The sequence below is a fragment of the Micromys minutus genome (assembly GCF_963924665.1).
Source record: "Micromys minutus genome assembly, chromosome: 33".
NCBI lineage: Eukaryota > Metazoa > Chordata > Mammalia > Rodentia > Muridae > Micromys > Micromys minutus.
The window spans coordinates 3,280,176-3,304,107 of NC_137968.1; the positions used below are offsets into that span (position 1 = coordinate 3,280,176).

At 47.7% G+C, this 23,932-nt stretch overlaps 1 protein-coding gene across 1 annotated transcript; it reads right to left on the minus strand.

Annotated features, from left to right (window-relative positions):
* Nucleotides 1–484: 484 nt before the first annotated feature.
* Nucleotides 485–20,589, minus strand: YWHAZ (tyrosine 3-monooxygenase/tryptophan 5-monooxygenase activation protein zeta). The gene is made up of 6 exons (XM_080909395.1): nucleotides 20,458–20,589; nucleotides 17,674–17,978; nucleotides 5,223–5,346; nucleotides 4,593–4,756; nucleotides 4,419–4,514; nucleotides 485–2,434 (listed from the first exon to the last, which is right to left on the minus strand). The coding sequence occupies exons 2-6, from the start codon at nucleotides 17,965–17,967 to the stop codon at nucleotides 2,375–2,377; spliced, it is 738 nt and encodes a 245-aa protein (XP_080765521.1). The 5' UTR covers nucleotides 17,968–17,978; nucleotides 20,458–20,589; the 3' UTR covers nucleotides 485–2,374.
* Between the last annotated feature and the right edge of the window lie 3,343 nt (nucleotides 20,590–23,932).

Here is a 23,932-nt window from a genome sequence, read left to right on the forward strand (position 1 = left end):
AAGTTAAAAACAAATTTATTATTCAAATTCCAAGGGATGGAAAATTTGAGGTTGCAGATCTCTTCCCCTCTATCGGGCACTATCCATAAAAACATCAATAACCAATAGCAGGTAAGAATCACAATTTCAGAACAAACTAGTTTAGCAATGTCTAATGCATATGAATAAGCCAATTAGGCAAACGTGACAGGTTTCAGGTATTATTTGTGATTTACTCGAATGAGATGACATTCTGCTGTTCAGTTTAATTCCCCTCAGCCTGGAAGCAGGGGCAAAAATCAAGGTGATGGGTTCTAAAGGAGGATGGTTCACCACGTGACTTCGGTTCTCTGGAAAACACCCCCACCCCGCTGCACTCTGAATGCAGGATTTGCAACAATTTGTCCAAAGGACTGGGATATTTCAGAATGTGTTCAGATCATCATGAAGAAGCCAGAGAACGTGCTTGGGGTTTCTCTCACCCTCGCCATTGAGACTCACTACCTCCCATCAGCAATATTTATTGAGCATTTACAGTGTACTAGGCACAATAGAACATACAGAAACGTTTGTCCCTGCTCTTGAGGAGCTTACATTCTAAAAGAAAAAAAAATACACCTCTTGTAAAATGGCATTTTTGTTTGGTGTTTTCTGTAAAGAACAGGAAATACTCGGGGTGTGAGCGTTGGGTGTGACAGCCCCGTCATCACTGGAGAGGAGGAGGAGCGTTGGGTGTGACTCAGTCCCCCATCATCATTGGAGAGGAGGAGGAAGGATTTAAAGGGGGTCGGTGACAGACCATTCAGGGCAGGATTTCCAGGGAGATAAACACAAGCTCAACTGAGGGAGCTGGGCGGTGGGGTGCAAGCAGAGGGAGCGGGTATCTTAGACACCAAGTGGAGCCAGAAAGATCATGCGGCCTTTTCCCAAATACGTGGCCACCAAGTTGGAATGGTTGGTGACAAGACAGTAAGAGGGAAGTGAGCCTGTGCATGGGACAGAGACTGGAATCCCAGGCAGGCTGTGAGAGCATCAGGAAATTCTTAAAACCAACAGCGACTTGGAAGCACAGAACTTAACAGTTAATGCTGCCCAGTGTCACATGGGCCAAGAACATTGTGGCTTCCTAAGTTAGAAAACGCCATAAAATGGAACACATTACCTTTTGCCAATAACCCCCCTCCCCCAAATAAAAACTCCACTTTAATTGTTGAGAGGGAGTAAGGGGAAGAATGTGGGACGTGGCCGAGAATGGAAGTTACATTGGCGTTTTTGTTAGGAAAACTTTGCACTCAAAATTGGTAAAAGCCCATTAGCTGCCAAGAGGGAATAAGGAGAAAATTTCCTTTAGAGACGTCTCAGAACCAAGACTCTTTACATGGAAAGCTGTAGAGAAAAGTAGTTGAAAAGTCCATTCATAAAACTTTTATTCCACTTACATGAACTTTAATACATGTGTTCTTAACAATTATGCTTGGATTGTTCATGAAAATTTCATAAGACATTAAAACAAAGCTAGCCATCATCTCGAGTTATTCCCCTGTTAACTATTTTTACAGCACATGCATGTTAGGCAAGTATCAAAAGAAAAAAAAAAAAAAATCACAAAAGCAAAACCAAACCAAAACAAAAAAACTTAAAAAAAAAAAAGTTAAATACATGGGATTTTGTTTACCGCTGTGCTTGATACACATGGAGTCTGACACCAAGCAACGGTTTTACTGCATCTTTAACATTTGTTCTTCCATCGCCTAAAACATTTAAATACGAATAAAATGTGTAGCAGAAATAATGAAAGCGGACAGCGGTAACTTTACAAACAATGGAATGTGAACCGTTTCTGCCCTATCAGAGGAAATGGGTCACAACTTTTGTGTGGAGATTCTGGAGCTGTGGTCAAGGGTGTGCACGCAGACACACCATCCTAGTGCATCCACAGGATGTTTGTGTCCCAGCCTCACACACAAGTGCTCCAAGCCCTGCAGTACCACACAGACTGCACTCGGGACTGGAACCCATCACCCCGTTTATTCCCCGCCCGCACACACCAATATGTAGGCAGTTTTCTTTGCTTAGACACGGAAGCAGTTTTAACACTGGCCCTTCTGAAGCCACAATGTACCAAAAGCACTATGCCAAACATGTGTAACTCGTGTAAAAATTCCACATCCCATATTGGCCACCTCAAGATGAAAACGAGTAACTCCCTAAAGTTAACTGGCTCTACTCCCCTAATATTAAAACATAAAACCACATGGGAAATATAGAAATTCAAATAGAAGTAACATAAACCTGTCATAAATCGTAAACAAAAAACTATCTGTGGGACAGCATGGATGACAAATGGTCTACTGTGTAAATTTTAGAATGAGGCAGACAAAGGTTGGAAGGCCGGTTAATTTTCCCCTCCTTCTCCTGCTTCTGCTTCGTCTCCTTGGGTATCCGATGTCCACAACTGGTAAAGAAAGGGAGAGATTCTTTTCAGCACACTTCAGATTGAGTAACAACCGTCCTACCCACCTTCTGCACATGCGGAGGGTTGGGCGTGTGACCACAGACTGTAGATGGAAAGCCTAAAAGACACCCTGAGAACAGCAGACACACGCACACCTGTCCTGCAGACAAGATGGCAAGAGGCTTAGGTACTAAGCCATAAAGTGCTTCCCAAGTCCCAGCCCCAGCCCACGGTGGAGGCCGAGCCAGGGAGCCCTCTCACTGACCCTCGAGGCTCTAAAGAAAGGCCGAGATGCCAGGGCTGGCGAGCCGGCCTCTGAGACAACGTCCCAGACTACAGCACAACCACCAAGACAACTGTGCACTGGGCTTCCCTGACACTTCAAATGAGGAAAATATCCAAGTATTCCACAGAAAAAGAACAGTGTCCGAGTGTGGCAGGGTGACTGTCACTTAGTGTTTCAAGAAAAGCCAAGACAGCCTAGCCTCTAAATCATTCCAACTGCGTCAACGTAAAAATACCTAGCAGTGTATTCTCCCCAAACCATCCTCCACGCTTAGCCTAGACCCGAGACTCAGGTCACAATGCTGGCCAGAGCACGTCTCCTGTCTGTCTCCTTGTCCTTTAAGGGCCGTGACATTTTGTGTATAAATATTACAAACTAGAATCAGGACAGCTCTTTCCTGTGAGGGTGGTTGTTTCAGCCGTGGTGTTCTGCTAACAGGGCTGGGGCAGAGCTGCTCCTTGGCCCCTCCCTCTGCTCACCCCACAATTCCAACGGGACCGTAGGCCTAAGGTCTATTTTAAATACCACCCAGCACTTCAAAGCAAGCCTAGAATCTGTGTTTCTTCTGCCTGAGCCTCCCACCAACTAACATGACAGGTGTGCGTCACCATGCACAAGAAAAAGAAAATTTTAGCGTGCCGAGGGCCTCACACAATATAGCTAAGTACTTTTCCAAACATTCTATTAGAAATCGGCTAATGGATCGATCAAGTGCTCCTTACTTGACATCCTTCATTTGGGCTGAGGATGCAGTTCAATTAAGACACTCCCTAGTATACGTGAGGCTCCAATTCCACCTCCAGCATGCACAGCAAGTCAACTGTATTAGCCCTTGATTCCTTTTGCAGCAACCCCAGTTACAAATAGTAAAATACTTTTAGGTACTGACTTGAAGGAAAAAAAAAAAAAAAAAGAGAATGGACAAGTCTCTTAGTCAACTTGAACACTCACAGACACAGTAGACCAGAGACACTCATACCTACCTTTGCCCTGACACAGCAAATGCTGGGTAACTTTTCACCTAAGTCTCAAAACTTCAAATTTAATACTTATCTGAAGAAGGGAAAACCCAAGGAGCCAACCATAGGCACGGGCTGTACTGGGATCCCAATTTAAATAATAAGGGCCATTTACATGAACTCTCAAGAATTGCTGTTTTGGTTAAGACAATGACGGGTATGGGGTTGGGGTTCATGTTCAAACCTTCAGCACAGCCAAGTACCAACTCCAACTTTCCCCGGGTTAGAGACCAGGCAAGGGAACCACTCAGTACCTGAGCTTCCCCAGCCCTCGCTGCGTAACTTATCACAGCCAAACATGAACACAACACTAAAAGACAAACAACTGACTTCAAAGGTAAGTTAAACACAAATGCCTCAAGCTTACTTTGTTGTTGTTTTTTTTTTTTTTGGAGACAGCATCTTGTTATGTAGCCCAGGCAGGCCTGTCATGTAGTCGAGGCTAGTCTATAACTACCTCCTGACTTTCTCTACCACAGGAAACTGGGCTGGATAAGCACACAACTGAGGCTGGGATGAACAAGCTACAAGACTCGAAATGGAAAGGAGTAACTTATGACGATTCAAGTCCAAAACAACAGCTCATAAACACGGGCAAAGTTTTCAACAAGGTAGCTGTCTTCTCCGAGTGACTGTACCCAGTTACTGGCCACACCCGCACAGCGCCTCAGGTACTCACTGTCAAGTTGTCTCTCAGTAACTGCATTATTAGCGTGCTGTCTTTGTACGACTCTTCACTTAATGTATCGAGTTCAGCAATGGCTTCATCGAAAGCCTGCAAATGCAAAAAAGTATACCTCAGAATTCAAATAACGAAGACTGTCTGATTCCCAAGCAATGGTAAAATACGTACTGTTTTTGCAAGAGAGCAGGCTTTCTCTGGAGAGTTCAGGATCTCGTAGTAGAACACAGAGAAGTTGAGGGCCAGACCCAGTCTGATGGGGTGCGTCGGCTGCATCTCCTTTTTGCTGATTTCAAACGCTTCCTGGTACGCTTGCTGCGACTGGTCCACAATCCCTAGATGAGCACACAGTAAAATGCACCAAGTCTACGGTGTAGCGGCGCTTAAACCAACCTCTCACCTAAGATGCCATCGTCCTCTGAGCCACAGGTGCTGACGCTCTTAACCAAACCACTCTTTACACAAACACAATGCTGTCCCTCATCACACTACTGCTGTCCAGAGAAATGCAACTCGGAGCAGGGCTGGACCGCAATGCTAACGGAGGCGAAGAGCACCGGCTGCTCTTCCAGTGGAGCCTGGTTCAGCTCTCAGCACCCCAGGGACCGCTCACAACACTCAGTAACTGCGGCTCCAGGGGAGCCATTTCCTCATTCCACTCTGGGGTGCACTTCTGCAGCGAGGAAACATTCCTTACAGACAGCTTTCCTGAAACCTTCAATTTTAAAATGCTAACACAGGCAAAACACACGACAGACAGAAGAACGCACACTCACTCCACAGCAGGCAAAGCCAGCTCACCTTTCTTGTCGTCACCGGCAGCAACCTCGGCCAGGTAACGGTAGTAGTCGCCCTTCATTTTCAAATAGAAGACTTTGCTTTCTGGCTGCGAAGCATTGGGGATCAAGAACTTTTCCAGAAGGGACTTCAGAAAAAAGAAACAAATAGTAAGAAGACAATACTCACAAAGTTAAGTACTCTTCTTAAGGAAACACGACAGACTGGGTGGTATAGGATTTCAAAACAAAACCCTAATCTTTCTAATAGCACTGTAGTCCAGAGCTGGTAGCAGGGCTGCGGGGGATGAGACCAGGCTGGACCGAAAACCAACACCGCAAACCAGATGGAAAAGACCGCTAAGCTCACCGTAGCAATTTCTTTGTCCTGCCTACAGACCATCACAAATGGCAGCACTTCGTTCTGTAGCTTTGTTTTACTGGAATTGTCACATACCAAATAAAACCAACCCTTTTAGCCTATTTCAAGCTAACTTCATTGGGGAGAAGAAGGTAGAGTGGAGCGAGTTAAAGCCTCTCACCGGTTGCCCACTTCCTCGGACATCACGGCTTTGAAAGCCAAGTGATGTCCACGGTCACCTGAGCTGAAAAAGAAGTGCACCTAGACTCTGGTTTCTACTCTCAAGACTGGAGACTCCTCAGCGTCTCTGACCCACAACGGGACACAAGTGAGCAAACTTTAGTCCCATTGCTTATGCTACGTGTGCATGCTTGTATGCAGACCACAAAGACAGTGAACTGAGTGACTGTCCCTCATAGCGTACAGGTTGGGCAGCTGGTGTGTGGGCACCTAGAGCACAGAAGCATTCTGAGTTCAAGCACAGCTTGGGCCACACACGTACAGACCCTCCCTCAAAACCACCCCCCTCCTGAACAAAAACAAGCCACTCAAAGCCTTACAAACATTGACCTCGTGCTGGCTCAGCAAAGCCACAGAATCAACCAGTGTGGAGGGTACAACGGAAAATCCTAAAGCCATGACAAACTCCTTTAGGCAGCGCTGATCAATGTTAATGGGAATTAGCAACCTACTTTTTATTAGCAATTTCTGTATTCCTAAACATTCTGGGAGCAGAGCTGTCTGTAGTGATTAATTAATCCCAGAACTCGGGAGGCAGGAGCCGGTTAATGAGTTCCAGGGAGTCTAGCTAGAGCAAGTTTCACAGAGACCCTTCTGAAAAACCAAAACCAAACCAAACAACCCCCTACCTTATTAGGAAATGCAGCAGTAGAGCCGACAGCAATCCCTCAGCCTCAACCCTGAAGTGACTTACTTCCGTAACTTCCAGTGTACCTATCAAACATCCACTGAATAACCACAGCGTGTCTGTCTACAGCTCTCTGAAATAAAAGGAGCACCCCATGAACAAAGCATCTAGTTTGATGCACAAAAGCCACAACTACCTTCCCTGGGGATAATCACAAGCCCTCCAGAACCGTGACCATGGGGTTTTCATTCAAACCAACAGCAGCCGGAACATATCCAACAGGTGCTCTGGACTTACACTAGGTACCAGGTTGCACTGTGGCCCTTCACCTTCCTTACAGGAAAAGCTGTGGTTCGGGCTATCACAATTAGCTTCCTAGTCCCAAGGGCTAATCAATCTCAAAATAAAGCAAAGCAAACACCTGGCAGCGCACAGCAGTAGGAGTCCATGAACCCTCGGCGTCCTGGTCCCTGATGAAGTTTAGCCGTTACTTTCTTGGACAGTAAGTGTTGGTGCCAAGACAGCAGAGGACGGCGATGGCTCAGCTTGGCAGTCAGGCAGCTCTTCCAGAGGACCAAGTTCGATTCCCAGAACCCACACGGCAGCTCCTTAACTATTTGTAACCTGCGTTTCAGGGGGTCTGACCACCCTTGACTCCAAGGACACCAAGCATGCCCATGGTGTGACCATACGCACAGACCAAACACCCCACAGCAAACAGTAAAGACAGCAGACGATGCCGTGGAAAGCCATGACCGCACAGGACGCTGAGTGAATGACTCCAGTGTCAGCGTCGCGTTAATGCCTGCCCCCCCCCCCCGACTTCAAAACAGGAAACAGCAACTTTTCAAGATTAACGCATTCTTCCTCAACCTGATTTTTATAAGCACTCGAATTTCACCTACACGGTCTCCCCTTCTAAAGGTTTTAGTGTGAGGAGGACCCACCTTTCTTTGGCAGTCAGAGACCAGCGTTACACTACACAACACTAAACACACAAGAATGAAGTCCAGAAGACTGGAAGGCAGAGAGAAATGGAGGCTGAGCTTCTCATGTTAGCTTGAAGAAGGTACAATTATGAAACAATTTACACCTCTAACTTTCACACAGCCAATTGTTTCTTTAAGCTACAACCTCAATACTGTTCAGATGTAAACTGAGACCTGAACCCTACTAGTCATGACAGTAGGCTCTCACGGTTTTAATCACTGTTAATAAGCTAAACAGCAACAACCCCCCAAACCCATCAGGCTGCCTGCTTCTAAGACACTTAACTATTAGAATCTGACTGAATTACAATACATACTTTCAACAACCTACTTTAAAAAACAAGAATTTTACAGCAACCTTCAGTAGAACAATTTTTATGACTGCAGTACCATAAAGACCCATTTCTCAAATATAAAAATAAACAAAGCTCACCATTTAGCTTTAAATCAAGGTACAATATAAACTAAGGCTGATTCTATCAGATAACGAGCATTTTCCTAACAGGAAAACCTACTGTCTCTAACACCCCAAGTGCTCACTCAGGCTAACACACGAGCAGCAGCCACAGGGCAGGCCGTGCCTAGCCTCCTGCATGAGCCTCAGGACATCACTCTCTAGAGCAAATGTCAACCAAAACCTGTGAGGAACATCAAGGCAGCAGAAGTAAACGCCACCCATCTGGTGTCACTTCAACACGAACTTTTCCATTTTCATCCCAGTAAAAGGTCCCTAAGACGCTATGTCATGAATCTTCAGATTTCCTAGAAAATTGAGAGCACATTTCCTCCCCTGCCCTTTTCTTTCTTTCCTTTTTTAAAGCAAAGCCATTTAGAGCATACAACTTTTAACAAAATAATTTATAGTTTACCCTTAAAAAAAAAAAAGGATATTTTTAAAGTTTCTGTTTTGATGAGACTTGGGTGGGTATGTTTGCAATTCTCAGGCCTCCCCACTTTGGACTGTGATTTTGTCAACAGACTGCAGTGGGGGTGCAGTAACAGGACAAAGCACATGCTTCCCAAGCATGACCTGCTCACCGTAAAGCGACTTCACACCTGAGCCTTGGCCTCAGAGACAGCTTCAAGTCACGTGACAAAGCATTACAAATGCCAATCAGATCAAAGAGCGGTGAGCGCACCAGGAAATGGGAGGAACACCAAATCCAGAAGAAACAGATGGACAGGTGCACTAAAGGACAGCGAGTCAGGTGTGTAACGAAGTAGAATTCCGGATCCATCTAAGTACAGTGCTTCAACATTGTATTTAAGGAAAACCTGTACAATTTTGTTACATTCCTAGTTAAAGTCATAGAAAGTGAGAATGGAGATGGCTCAGTGGTTAAAAACTCGGGGTGCTCTTCCAAATAACCAAGGCTTCCATAGGGCAGCTCCCAACCATCTGTAACTGCCATCTCCAGGGGATCCAATACCTTCCTTTGGCCTGTTCACCAGGCACACATGTGGTGAACCGACACACATCTGGGGAAACACTCATACACATTAAAATAAAAGAGCTAGTAAGATGGCTCACTGGCTAAAGGCCTTGTGCCAAGACTGGTGACATGGTTTCAATGCTTAAGACCACCACAGAAGGAAAACTGACTCCTGCAAAGTGTACATGCGCGCGCGCACACACACACACACACACACACACACACACACACACACACACACACACACACACACAGAGTTAAAACACTTATGTTTAAAGAGAAACCCTTCAAGTATCTTCTGGAAGACTGTAACAGCCCGCTTCCCTCTTTCTTCCCACATCAGTTAATACTTTGTATCTTAAGCTCCAGGGCCAGCACAGAAGCAATGGTGCATCTGTAAAGGTGGGATCTGGGAGGACACACCTCACTTCCTACACTTACTACAAGCATTGCATCAGCTGCACAAAGGTAATGTAAGCAAGAACAAGTCCTAGGTGGGCTGGGGCATGTGCATACTAGCTAGCATCTGGGAGAAAGATGGCTCCAGGTCTGAGGCCAGCTTGAGCTTTGGTATGAATTATACCCTATTTCAAAACACTTCAAACCCAGTGTGGGCCATACAAGACCTTAATCATACACACTCCCCAAAATGACCCCCAAAACTAATGAACTAAAATTTGAAAATGCAACTGAACTTAAGGTGATGAGGGGAAATCTACTGTAAGAACGCGGCCACAGTCCTAGTCTTGTGCACTTCTTTCCCATGTAAGGCGTCCCCAGCACCTTAGTCTGTAGACCTACAGGGACCTACCATCATTTCTAGGTCTCTCAAAATCTAGAAGAGAAAGCTAAGCCAGGAAGTTAACAGGCCCACTGCTTCTGTGTTTACTCTCTTACTCCCCCTTGTGGCTGAAGGAGCGCTCACTCCCAAACTGCAACCTCAGTTGCTCCAAACTAAAATTAGTTAAGTGCTCACAAACCACACTAAGGATGTGTGTGGGGTCTCATGGACAGCTGCTAACTTGAAAGGAAAGAAAGCGACGGGAGGGTGACTGGCTCCGATGCACTCCCAACAGTAAGCACATGGAGACCTCTATTTAATGTCTTAAAATCAACAAGAGAGCTGACAAAGTAATCCTTGGGCCGCACCCTACAATACCATAAGGGAGCTTATGCCAAAAATGTAAAAAGCAAAGCATCTCTCTATGAAATGCATTTTATGTTTCTGACCAGTTGGGGTGGAGGAGACAACACAGGGGTGACTTCTGAATGAAGTGTCAGCATGTCACCTGTTCAGGTTCTCCTTCCCCCACAGTTTAACAGCCCTGTGGTAGCTTTGCACTTAGGCAGGATTTCTATTTAATAAGGCCAGCCTGGGCCATAGATTGTGAGCTTGCCTCAAAATAACCAATCAAACGCAGACAAAAGCCACACCCAAACCGTAACTGCCAATCAATATAGGTAACAACCAGACACCAACTCACCAAGCAGTTCTTGACAAATTATTCTGACACCCCTGAGCATGTTTTACCTCCGGGTCCCCTTTGCAAACCTGGGCCTCATAAATCAAGGTCCCACTACCAAGCGCTTCCATCAGAAAGCTGTGCGTGCAGACAGGATAGAGGCTAACTTTAGGTGTCTTCCACCTGTCCCTTTTCTGGAACAGGGTCTGTCTTTAGACCTGGACCCCAGTTCAGCTGGTGGCTTGGACAGTAAACTTGAGGAATCTGAAACCAGGTCTTCCTGCTCACATAGCACATGGTTTATCAACTGAGTCATCTCTCCAGAAGCACTCTAAATGTTTGTCTCAGTTTCCTTTTACAGTTTCATTTTCAAAGCCAGTCTTATCACATACAACTGAGCTCACATTTGTCATTTCCTGTGTGGGTCCTGGGACCACAGGAACCTGGCATCTAAACACATGGCCTTCATTTGCTCCACTGTTGCTCTAGTTTCTTTGGCCCAGGCTGTAGCCTTAAACTAGCTCCATGGCCCTTCAGCCATCACCCACAGGTGACATGCTGGGGTTACAGCCACACAGCACTGTGCTCTTTCCGATGGTCTGAGGATGGAAGTCAGGGGCATCCCCTTCATCAAATGAGCCACATCCCCAACCCAACCCTGTAACAGTGTGTAACCTGCACATATTATATATTCTGTTAAATCCCTATGAACCCCTCCTCCATCGGATCTTTAAAACACACTGAGGCAGCGGCCTCTGCCTCACATTTAATTGTGTAGTCATTTTCCTCTCTAGTTGACTTATAAGGAGAGGCTTTTTATATCTACTTTTTTATGACACAGGGTTTACAAAATAACGGGCAGCCAGTCAATAAATATTAACTATAGGACCATGAAGTCTGCACAACCTGTTCTAACTTTCACTCCTTACCATAAAAATCTATACAGAAATTAACACAGAGCTGGTCTCTGTGAGGCATATCATCATCTTTGTGAATGGATTAAAGAAACAGTCCGATGATAATGCTCTCAGATGAGCGCTAAGGACAACTGGAAGGAGAGCCCTTACAGTAGGGAAAAGAGCATGGGAACCTTAGATTAACTTAGTTGCATCTTATTTTGTTACATTTGCTTATTCTATGAAAACAATTGGCCTCTGGGTTGACCGGGATTCAAGCATGTCACTTTAAACTGAGCAGTGGTTTTATTAGCTTTAAGTTTATTCTGTGTACAGATACTCTGCCTGCATGTCTGTCTGCACACATGCACGCTTGGTGCCAGATTTCCTGGGACTGGAATCACAGGCAGTTCTGAGCTTCCATGTAGGTGACAGTAATGGAACTTGAGGATCAGCCAGTGAGTGGCTCTTAATTGCTGAGCAACCTCCCCAGCTTAGCAAAAAGTTTTATTTAAAAACATCCTGAGGAGCTCATCAATACCTGTCCCTTCCTCACCCCCAAAGGTTCTGATCAGTTCCCCAAAGTCTATCTATTTGCAGGTCTCAATGGAAGAGAATCTGGGACAAAGGAACCAGGAGCCCTCGGGCCATAAGACGAGCACTGCAAAAGCTTCTGTCAGGGACAGTGCCAGCCTAAGCTAAAAGCTTTGTGGGATGCGGGCAAAGGACAGCAAATATGCAGAATGAAAGGCTTATCAAGACTGTAAGAAACGTTAATAAACTACTGAGAAAAGACCAAGTCAGACAAAGCACCTAAAGAGTCTTCACGGCTGGAAAGAGATGGCTCAGTGGTTGAGAGCTCTGGTTTGTTTTTACAGAGGACCTGGCTTTTGGTCCCCCAGTGTCTACCTGGTAGCTCACAACTGGAGTCCCAGGGAGTCCAATACCTTCTTCTGGCTTCTCTTGGCAGCAGACAAATGTGGCACAGGCTGGCCAGCAGGCCGTCATACATACAAAATTACTGAAAGTCCTTTTATAAGGAATATTATAATTTGGTTTTGTCCATTAAGACAGAGCTGTGTGTAGTGTATCACATACACAGATATCTACAAATTCTGAGGTCGGCCAGGGATACAGCCAGACCTTGTCTTAAAAACAAAACAAAAAACAAACTAAAAAAAGAGGGTCAGCTAGGCCAGAGAACAAGTCTGATCACATGACTTTAGAAGGATGGGAAGGTGTCCACTTGTCCTCACTCAACTCCTGGTTTTTAAAACACAGTAACATTTTGAACAACTGGAGTAAATTTATTTGAACCAGGGTCCTTTGGAAGAGCAGCCAGTGTTCTAAACTACTGAGCCATCTCTCCAGCCCCTGAATTATTATTACTGAGCTTTTCTCCATCAGTTCATTAATGTCAATTTGACACAAGCTGGTCACCTGAGATAAGGAAACCTCATTAAAGGAAGCATTTTTCTTAGTGATTGTTGGAGAAGGGCCCGGCCCCTAGTGGGTGGTACCATCCCGTAGCGGATATGAAAACATGCTGAGCAAACCATGAGGAGCAAGTCCATTCTTTCTCATCCACTGCCTTCAGGTTTCTGCCCCGACTTCCTTCAATGTAGACAGGAGTTGTTCTGGCCATGGTGTTCCAGTAACCCCAACTAGGACAGAAGTTGGCATCAGGATAATGGGTTTTGTGACAGTCCCCACCAAACTGTTTTAGGGAGAATTGTGGAAGAACTTTGGAGGAGAAAAAGCCATTAAGTGTTCAAAGCTTGGTGAGCTGTTCTGTGGGAGCTTAGAAGAAAACTGAAATAAAAATGCAGACCATGGAGGCCCAGCTTGTGAAGTTCCAGAGAGTAAAGCACTGTATATGAGCTATTTTGAATTAAGATTCTGTGGTTGGGTAAGCTGGGGATGAAGACTCTCAGCTGTGACTAACGGGAGACTAGGCACCATTTAAGAGAATCCTTTTCGCTTTACTGGACAGTAGATACTATTTAGCTGGAGCTGAGAAATTAGCAGCCAAGGTTGTACCAAGGCACAAGCTGGCAGACAAACTTGGTAGTGTAAGAGTCACCTAGATGGCTCTGGATTTGAAAGTGTATGAAAGGGTCACGGAGAACAGCTGAGGCACAGGGCTGTGAGAAGCAGGAGAGGCCATTGGTCCAAGTGCAGCTGTCAGCGGAAGACCAAGACAGCGGGATGCCCACCAGGACAGCAGGAGCATTGGAGTGGAGCCAGACAAGCTATGTGTGTGGCAGAGGGTGGAGCTGCACAAGTGACCCAAGACCCTTGGAGGAGCCCAGAAGATGGCGAATGAATCCTAGACAGTAGGTATTGATTTATTTAGACTTTACAACTTTGGATTCGGTTTGATTGTGACTGTGCCCTAGTCCTTCCTTCTTGAATTAAGAAATTCAATTTCTTTTTGATTTTATAGGAGCTCACAGCTGAGACTTTGAATTTTTAGGGAACTTGGAATTTTATAAGAATTTTACATTTTAGGAAACTGAAACTTTGATATCCATATGTAATCATGGGGAAGAAAAAAAAGGTTATGGCTTAACAATGATGTTGATGTGTCAAATTGACTAGGGGTTGGTTCCAGTTAGTTTTGTGTCAAACTGTCACAAGCTAGTTATCAGAAAAGGAAGCCTTCATTGACATCCAGCTGTAGCTCATTTTCTTAATTAACAATTCACAGGGGAGGCCCAGCCCATTGTGGGTGGTGGTCTGTAAGCAGTGGTTCACAGGGGTTACCAAAGGCCAGAAAACTTGATACATTACGATTCAGAACAGTAGCAAAATTACCATTATCAAGTAGCAACAAAAGTTAATTTTAATGTTGGGAGTCAGCAGACATGAAGAACTGTATTAAAGGGCCTGGCATGAGGGTGGCTGGCGAACACTGCTGTAGAAGAGAAGGCTAAGTGAGCCTGGAGCCAGCCAGCTCCCCTCCAGGGTCTATCAGCTCCTGCACCCCACGAACACTAAGTCGCTGTGGTCAGGGTGTTTCGTCACAGCAACAGAATACACCTCTGGGCATTCAGGGTTCAACTGCAAAGGGAAGATTCACCCTGAATGTCAGCAGCACCATCATCCCACGGGTGGTGAACGGAACACCAACACTCACCTCTACTGTCTGACTAGACACAATGGGCCCAGCTGCCACCACAAATGACTGCATCCAAATGGTGGACACAAACTTCCTTTCCCAAAGGTACATGAGAAAAATACCGAACATGGCCTCTTTACTTTTCTCTGTGGGGGCGGGTGGTTCTGGGGGCGTGGTGTGTTTTGCTAAGACAAGATTTCACTATGTAGCCTTGACTGGACTTAAACTCAACCTGCCTCCCCAGGTCTTGGGATGAAAGGTGTGAGCCCCGAAACCTCAAGTTCTAAGAGAATCATTATATGTTTTCCCTACTCATCACAGTCAGAGTTTGTGTCCTTTTAAAACAAAACAAAGGCTTTCTGTTGACTAACATTTTAACAATAGCCAAGAGAATGGCTCTTACAGAAAAAAATCTTCATTTAATGTCAAATTAAACTTCACTTAATTGAGAAGAATGTGTAAGCTGATTCCATCATAAACATTAATGCTCAAAACTTGGATGAAATGTCTGAAGCAAGCTAGGTTTTGTAACCACTCCAGCGTCCCTTGATTCTAAAAGCATTCACAGGCTTTGTTTTCTTATTGCAAAGATGCAACGTGCAAGAAAATGTCTGAACTCATCAGTACAGTGACAGCAAGTTTATCTGAGCGCCAACTGGCAATTGGACACATACATGTTTTAAGATAATCTTTAAAGCCAACTATGATCACCACATGATACAATGATAAACCAACATGCTTACATTAAAACAAAACAAAAAGACCTACGTAAGATAGTACAACCCCAATATGGTTTAGTTCCCACCAATGGAACTGAAATTCAAAAGTGTAGAAGAAACTTTTCTGGACAGGTCAAGGGTTGGGTCATAAGTGACAACCGTCTCCTCCACCCGGGAGGCTTCTGTATTTCTTTCATTCGGAGTCTCACTGGAATTCACCTTGCCCCGCTCACAAGTCCTGTGTGCACCAGCCCACGCTCCTCGCTTTACAGCTCACAAGTCCTGTGTGCACAAGCCCACACTCCCCGCTTTACAGGTAACCCTGGGGACTGCTCACAGGGGATGGGACACCAACCACTTCTCCCTTAGCATTTTCACCTCAGACTTCTAAACTACATCCAATTCCTGAGTACCATGTCTTAAGAAAAGAAACCTTACCAATCACCGGAGACTTCCCATTACCCACTAGTCTTCCTGAAGACTTCATCTACGCAGCATTCTTAGTTTTTCAATGCTAAAGCACCAAAAGCCACACATGACAAAGCCACAGAAACACATCTGGAAAGCAGTGAAACGGGCTCCAATCTCCACAAACATTCTTCTGTGAAGTCTTTGTTCTAGCACTGGTTAATAAACAGTAATTCTGAGGGCTAGAGATACAGTCTGTGCCCAACAACCGCACTAACAAAGGCTTCACCGGACTCTCCTCACAGTTCCTCCATGGGCAGCATACACATCATTCCTAGGAAACGGAACTCAAGTTTTCTTACACTGTAAAAGTGTAGTTTAAATTAGAAAACAACCCCCCTCAGTTTTCCACATCACAATATACTTAAAGTCTGAAGTAGGTTTTTAGCATATTAATCTATTTTATTAGACTTTCATAAACTATCTTACTTGGGGCTGTAACTTTTGGGTTTATGAACAATTATTAGATATCTCTAATGACCAGGGCCTCTCACTAATGAAGAGTTTGGTCTGTATCAGATTCAATACTGCAACTTCCAACAACAACTAAATATGTCCTTTTATGTAAGGAAAACTCATGTTACAATGAACACACTAATGACCATCTACGTGGTAACACAATTCCTTTTAGCTTACTTTTTAAACGAAATACATTAATCACTTGATAGAGGCATATAATTAGATTGGGATATTCAAGAGCTATGAATTATTTTTTCTCAGCTAATAAAATGCAGGTGATTAATATAACAATTAGGTTGAATTCACCATTCATGCTACCAACCAACAGCAGAGAAGAAACCACACTCACAATTTCATAAAGCACATGGTGCGCTTTCCCACTAAGGGAAGTATTGGCTACACTGTACTCTTCTTTTTCACTAGAAAGGGAAGAAAGAATTTTATGAGAAGAGAACTATTCTAAGTCACCGTCACCTCTTTGAGAAAGCCCCGTAGGAAGTCCACTTGACTTACTGAGCTTCTCAAGCTGAATCCCAGCAGTTCTATCATCCTTTCTCAAGGAACCAGCCATTCAAGAGCAACACGTCATAAACCAGAGCTGTATTTTTAAAATGACCAAGACTAGAGGCAAAAGCTGCTTGCAGTTCTCTAAGTCCCTCATGTGTGTGGTGAAGAGATGAAGCTCTCAAGGGAAGACCTGTAGACTTTGTGAGGAGCTGGACATTCTGATGGAGACACTCATGTAGGCAGGAAGTGACGAGAACCCCCAGAAGACGCTATTTACAGATAACTGCAGCTTTCTTCATAAGGAAACCAAGGAGACGGTAGAACTTCTCTATACCCTGCCTGTGGAAAACATGCAAACACCTACCTGGAGCTGCAGCAAGATCTAAGAGGTGAATGTTAGCATGTCCCTTTTATCCCTAAGATGTTTGTCTTAGGAGACCAGTACTTAGGAAGAAAAAAAACTTCACAGAAATCGATTAGGCTGAATTAAAAACTAGTGATAAACAGATTAGCAGGGAAAGCAGGAAGAAACACACCTGAGACATTCGTGTGAAATGGTACCTGTCCAGTCTGAATATGGTCTTAGTCACCTAATTTTAAAATAGGTATATTATTTACCTTCAATATAGCACTTTTCAACGTTGGGAAAATAGCAGTCATAAAACCTTATTATATAAAGAAACAAAAATGTACCCAAAGCAAAGTCACTTAGGACCGTGATCTCAAGTTGTTTTTATCTTAAAATGGGTTTAATCTTTTAAAAGGTTGAAAACCTTTGGAGAACAAAAAAAGTACAATTTAGAAATCAAAACCTTTCTATCATAAAGGCGGTTTAAAAAGAATTCTGATTTGCAAGGTAAAGTGACTCCCAACTTTAAGCATTTGGGAGGCTGAGACAGCAGAGTCAACATGCGTCTTAAGCCTAGTCTGGGTTGTAAAACAGATTCTGCCTCAGGAAGTCAGTGAGTCCGTGTGTCCACGTACACTCATGTATGAACATTAGCCCTAGTACGACATAACCAGCCATCAGTGAAATGGACTTTCTGTTGGCAAACATTATTCCATTACCTTACAGAAGTGATCTACAATCGCAGCATCTTTTAAGTGACAAGTTCTAATGTAATAGCCCATTTTTAAAGTACAAAGAAACAGCCGTGCGTTTGTTTACGAAGCTAAAGCAAGTGGTTCTCACCAGGACATCGTTGCAGATGTCCCTCAGCTCCGTCTCGATCTTCTCTCTGTACTCTCGAGCCATCTGCTGCTTTTTCTCAGCACCTTCCGTCTTCTGCTCAATACTTGAGACGACCCTCCAAGATGACCTACGGGCTCCTACAACGTTTTTGTAAGCAACGGAGAGAAGGTTCCTCTCCTCGTTGGACAGCTCGGCTCCCTGCTCAGTGACAGACTTCATGCAGGCCGCCATGTCATCGTACCGCTCTGCCTGCTCGGCCAGCTTGGCCTTCTGCACCAGCTCATTTTTATCCATAACTGGATGTTCTGCAAGGGGAACAAGAGAAGCTCAGAAAACTGTGACAGCCACACTCGAACACCTGTCGTAAATAAAGCTCACCAGCATCTCCAACCTAGCACGGGGAATTAAATCACAGCCCACCCCCTCCATCAACCAGAATAGCAGTCTGAATGTTAACAGTTGGTTAGTCAAACCAACAGCACGCTCCAACTGTTCAGAGGGCCTGGTTTCAAGTAAGATCAAAGCACAGACGAACCCGTGAGCTACTTAAAACAACCACCTTTAAACAGCAGGGGTACAACCCCCCAAAACAAAACCCCACCCCTATTTTCCTTGGCCAAAGATCACTTGATCCCAATAGCACTAAATGATCCGCCCGTGAGTAGCCTTCCCTCTTGTGTGTGCTGGAGGGGTAGGGACTGGGATCTGCAGTGCCTATAGAGAGCACACTTGAGAACCGTGAGTCATGTCAGTGTAACGTAATTCATATAGTCTAACCTTTATATGGATATTCACTCATCATGAGCGGCCAACTTTATTTAGGACCCCCCACTACACTTGCAACATTTGCCAGCTGATCCTGGGATGAAGAGTATCTGAAGATAATTGGCTAATTGCTGCTTAAGAGAGCTTGAACACAATGTCAGTAGGGAAATCACTAAACCCAGGACCGAATCTATCGGTGTCTGTATAGTGTTATACGACCTCTAGCTTAGCACACACCCATATTCACTTCCTAGTATGAGTGAGCACTAAGGAGTCTACAACACACGGAAGGACCCAAGTGATTCCAATGTCTACCGCAGCCTGGGATCACTGCATTATGGCTAGCAGTCAGCACTCCAGGTGTTCCTTCTCATAGTTCCCGTTTTCTTCCGCTCAATCTTAACGTTCCCTAGATCCCAATGTACTTCTTTCTTCAACGATGTGAAGAGCAGGACTGTATATTACAGTAATCCCACAAAATGTATTTTAATAAAAAGGCCGCAACTTGAACGCACTACTAAAGGGAGTCACAGCTGCCCCCCATAGAAACCATCACATCCTTTCTCCTTTATCTTTCCAGCAAGGACGACCTCTTTTTGGTAGCCAAACGAGCAGTGTCCGAACAGAAACACGGGTGGGGCTAGCTTAAATTCGAGGCACGGTACCTTCAGTGCATTAACTACTTAAAACCTGTGAACCCGTACTTCCTCCGGGGTCTCGAAATCTAACATCAGAAACGGTCTCTGGCAAATGTCGCTTCTCCCCCCCCCCCCAAAAAAATGATGTAAGCCCAGTCAGTACAAACGGTCCCCGAGCCAACCTCCCTAGAAGGGGAAGTGGATTAGGTTTCTCACAGGAAAACTAGCGCTCCCGGGCCTCGCCTTCCGACTGCGGGAATACTCGCCGCACCCACTTAACCCTTGGCTGCCCGAGGCTGGCGGGTGGGGCGGACCGAAACCGCGCAGCGGTGACTTTAAAGCGCCCGTCCCCGCGTCCGCGCCATCCGCAGCCACCTCCCCTCCTTGGCTCCGCCCAGGCTGGTGCCTCCGCGCTAGTCCCCGGCTCTCTCTTTGTCATGGCGGAACTGTGTCAAGGAGCCCAACCTACTCCGACTGTGAATCCCCCCCCAGCCCGGGGGCAGAGGGAGGAGCAGTGCGAGCACCCGCCCCAGTCGGATGGTGGTGGTGGTGGGGGGGATAGAGCCGATCACCCTCCCCGGGGAGCTCGATGCCACCCGCGCCCGCAGAAGCGGAACCGCGGCCGACCCGCGCCGGACACACCCCGCTCCCCGCTCCCGCCCAGGGTCCCCTCCGCCGCGGCCCGCCCGGAGCCCCGGACAGCTGCGGTCGGGGGAGGGGCAGGGCCCCACCCAGGCAGGCGCAGCCCCCACCGTGGGGCCGAGGCTCCTGGAAGGACCTGGAGCTCCCCTCCGGCCCGGGACGCTGGGGACCCCCGTGTCCCGCTGCCCCCCCATGCCTAGCTCTGGCCGCGCCCCTCCCCCACCGCGCGCCCCGAGAGTCCTTTCCGGCGCGGCGGGACCCAGCGAGCCCAGCCCAGGGTCCCCCCCACCACCACCACCAGCACGACGGGCCCCACCCCAGAGCTCCGCGTGCTACCTGGCTGCTCACCCCCCCACGCCGTGGGGGAGGGGAGGCTGGAGGAGGGGGGCGCCGCGAGTGGGGGCGGCCTCACCTGCGCCACGGCCGAGTCACAGTCGCGGGCGGAAGCAGGGTGCCGGCGGGGGCGGATCGCGGTCGCCCTCAGGAGCGAGGGCCCCCGGGTCTCGCGCGTGGGAGCCTCACCCGCCACCCCCTCCTCCCCCGGGGACCAGAACGGGGCGATGAGCAGTTCCCCCCCCCTCCGCAGACCAGGAGCGAGCGGCCCGGAGCGACAGCGGGCGCCTGCCCGGGCCCGGCGGAGGCGAGCCGCCGCCCGTGTCCTCCCCGGGAAGAGCCCTCCCGGGCCGGAGCGCGGCGGCGGGCTGGAGGGAGCGGAGGCGGACTCGGGGCGGCTCCTCACCTGTGTCCGGAGTGGGTGGCGGCACACGGACCCGGCTCGGCAGTCTCGGGGCGGCGGCGGCGGCGGCGAGGCTGAGACTCTGTCCCTGATCTGGCTGCTCACAGGCTACAGCCGCTCCGCAGACACGGGGTTTCCTCCAATCACTAGCCCCGGCAGCAGGGGCACCACACGCACGATGACGTCAAACGCTGCTATGGCAACCGTTGATTGGTGCCCACAGTTCTCCGGCCCCAGCGCAACCGCCGCTCCCCTGCGCGCGCCCGGCCGGCCCGCCCGCGCCCGAGGGCGAGCGGAGGAGAGCGCGTCCCCGCGTCCCCGCTCCGCTCCCGGCCCTGCCTTTACCCGCGTGCTCGGTTCGCTCCCCGCCGCCCCCGCGGATTGCCCTCCCGCCCCGCCCCTGCGGCCCGCGGAAGGAAGCCTCTCCCCGCCCCCACCTCGACTGGCGGGCACATCCGGGACCTTCGCATCTCCCCCCCCACCCCCGTCCCGCCCGGCCGCCCTTTCTGAGTCTCTCTCTGCGCCGGTAATGGCGGCGGGCGGGCTGCAGGGCATTGTGATCAGAACCCGGGAGCCGGGGCTGCGGGGAGCGGCTTGAGACCTTTTAAGGCTCGGGAAGGCGCCGCGAGCTGGGCGTCCGCGCCGTGACGGCCGCGGGGACAATGGGTGGTCGCTGGGGGAAGCGGGGGGAAAGGGCTGGGTTAGCAGGTTGGACGCGAGCGTGGGAGCAGGCTTAGGACACGCCGGGGCTGCTCCTCGTGGGCTACACGTTGACCCTCTGTGGAGCTTTCACCGGGAGACACGGTTGTTGCTAGTGAACGCACTGGGAGAGGGTGACCCTTCGAGGGTCTGGAAGCAAGGTTTGGGAGCAGGGTCGCTGCAGGGCCCTGGCTGGAGGAGGGGGAAGGAAAGGGGCGGAAATTGCAGGTGCCCGAACCCACAAGGTCTCCACCCAGGAGACGGAAGTTGAAAGGAGATGCATTCTCTGCATGAAGTATCTGCTCTTGCTCCCTTTAAATCTGAGCTAAGACATTTTTCGGGGGGCGGGGGTCTACACTAAGCATAACCGGAAAAAAAAAAAGAGCCTCAGGAATTCAGCCCAGAGCTCTCTGAAGACTTCATGACAGGCTATTCTTTCCCCCACGGTCTTATCAGTCTGTTGGATACATTGTTTGAACCACAAGCTTGTTCTACACATGATAATTTGCCTGTGACCAGTTCAGGGTCGCTCCCCTCGCCAACCACCTCCCCACACACACCCGTCTCCACAGCAACAAGATTCATAACATGCTAAGCAGATGAGCAAATTAATGGAGGTTTTTATTTCCAAGATACTGAAGTCAACTTACTTTGGCTCCGCTGTAAATTCTTCCAGGGAGTGACTCACTTAAAATGACTATTACTTCAAAAGCTTTTATGTTCCCAGTTTTGTGGTAGGCGCTGGAAATTTGACAGAAGATACTAGGTTAAATCTTTTGGAATGTACACCTAAGGGAAAGTTAAGAGATTTCTCTGATTAGAACACAGACTTGCTTTGGGAAATAGCTTGTTTGGGCTTTTGCCTTGTGCGTTAATTAGAAAGGCTTTTTTTTTTTTTTTTTTTTGCTTGTGTTTTAATAAATCAATAGGTGCCTTTAGCTTTTACAAACCCCACAGGCTTGCCTAATAGAGGTATAATAAGGCTGCAAGGGGGCCAGAATTAGGTTTGTCTTGAAAGGCCCAAGTGAAAAGTATTTCGAAGACTGAGAAGAATTATGTAGCAAAACCAATAAACGGAGCCTATAGGACTGAACTCTCCGGAAGTCACTGGGGACTTTGATTAGCAGCATGATTGTCTGTCTTCTCAGGTCTTACCTCATGCAGTTGATTGTGTCTTGTATAACTTGATAGGCACAGTAATAAAATATCAGCAGTAAAAATGCCATCTGGGGCTGAGGAATGTGTGTTATGTCTTCGCTCCATGCGGTTCACTGTAGTTCCATTTTGGGAACAGCAAAGGTGGTAGATGTCTCTGGTGTTCGAGAACTAGTAAAAATGAAATTGCATTAAAGGTGGTAGGCCTGAAACAGACGAACATGTGTTAGCACAACACAAGACACACACACACACACACACACACACACACACACACACACACACACACACGGTAGTGCTCAGTATCCCAGCCATCCTGTTCCTGCCCCAAAGACAATACTGATCTCTTCAGGACTATGCGACAGTAAAGGACCTTAAGTTAACGACAGTCTGTCACTCAAACTGGAAACACTTGTCAAGGGGGATCTTTTCAGTCAGACAGTTCCGCCAGGCTGTCATCTCAGCGCCGAGTCCTTTAACGGAGTGAAGCATCTTGTACCGGGCTTCGCGCTCAGAAGAGCGGCAATCTTGCTTTAGGTTACTAAATTGGATACACCAGTTCCCAGCTCCATGAGATTAAATACTGTGATTGAGAGAATAAAGAGCTGGCCGAGTTGTGTGTAGATCCTAACGATCCACACCTGAGGACCTGGAAGTAGACACAGCTGTTCACTAAACCCCCTTCTCTAGCTGCCGAAGTTGAAGCTAGGCGTGGCCCACTGACCAACTGCTAGTGGACACAAAGTGATGCCCTCTGCTTGTGGGCCTGAACCATCTTCCCTGCGAGGATCATGGTTGAACCCCAAATCTGCCAACCAAATAGCAGACCAAGGCATTTGGGGCAGGTAAGTTCATAAAATGAAAGATCCCGTCCGTGGTTGAGAATGGGCTCAGTCGTGTTTGCTTACGGTTACCGAAGCCCTGGACCTGTGATCCCAGGACCACAGAACAGTGGTTGGGAATACAAGTTGGGTGGATAAAAGAGGGTCACGAGTTCAAGGTCATGCCCAGCTACATGAGATCCTGAGTCATAAAAACATCTACAAACATCTAGCACAGGTTGTAGGCACCTGCTTACCACCACACCACACAGCCCAGATGAAGGATGTCAGCCAGGTGCCCAGCCTGTAGTGGGGAGCCATCACAACGTACAAGTGTGTGGTACACACAGGGGAGAGAGAAGTGAGCAGCTAGGGCATCTGAAGAGAGATGGGACTGGAGACCTGAGGGTGGAGAGGAGCAGCCTGCTGTGAGTGACCTGCCCTGACACCTGGGGCCATGGTGAGGTCCCGGCTCAAGATGGAGACCATGCTTGGGTCTCTGGCTACTCAGCAGCAGGGCTCAGTGTCGGATCACGTGAATGTCCATGTGCCTTGCAGATCCTGGGTGGCTGGGTTGCTCAGAAGAGCTGCCCCACCTCTTGCCTACGGCAGCACTCAGGAGGCCAGGCCCTGTTTCTTGCCCAGGCTGCACAGTGGAGCCAGTCCTAAAGGTGTGAGTGTGGGGGAGTTAATTCTGTCAGTAGGGAAAGCTGCCCGCACGATCGTGAGCGGAAAGAAAGCTAGCCCCGCCCCTCACCAGGGGCAGCACTGAGAGCTGGCCCCGCCCCTCACTCTGCCTCCTG

What these genes read in the sequence shown, in the direction of transcription:
- YWHAZ (XM_080909395.1), bottom strand. Translation starts at nt 17,967, where the DNA reads ATGGATAAAAATGAGCTGGTGCAGAAGGCCAAGCTGGCCGAGCAGGCA. An exon ending in CCTGCTCTCTTGCAAAAACA is followed by an intron (nt 4,515 to 4,592) that starts GTACGTATTTTA and finishes TTGCATTTGCAG; the next exon opens with GCTTTCGATGAAGCCATTGC. An exon ending in TACTGAGAGACAACTTGACA is followed by an intron (nt 2,435 to 4,418) that starts GTGAGTACCTGA and finishes TTTCTTTACCAG; the next exon opens with TTGTGGACATCGGATACCCA.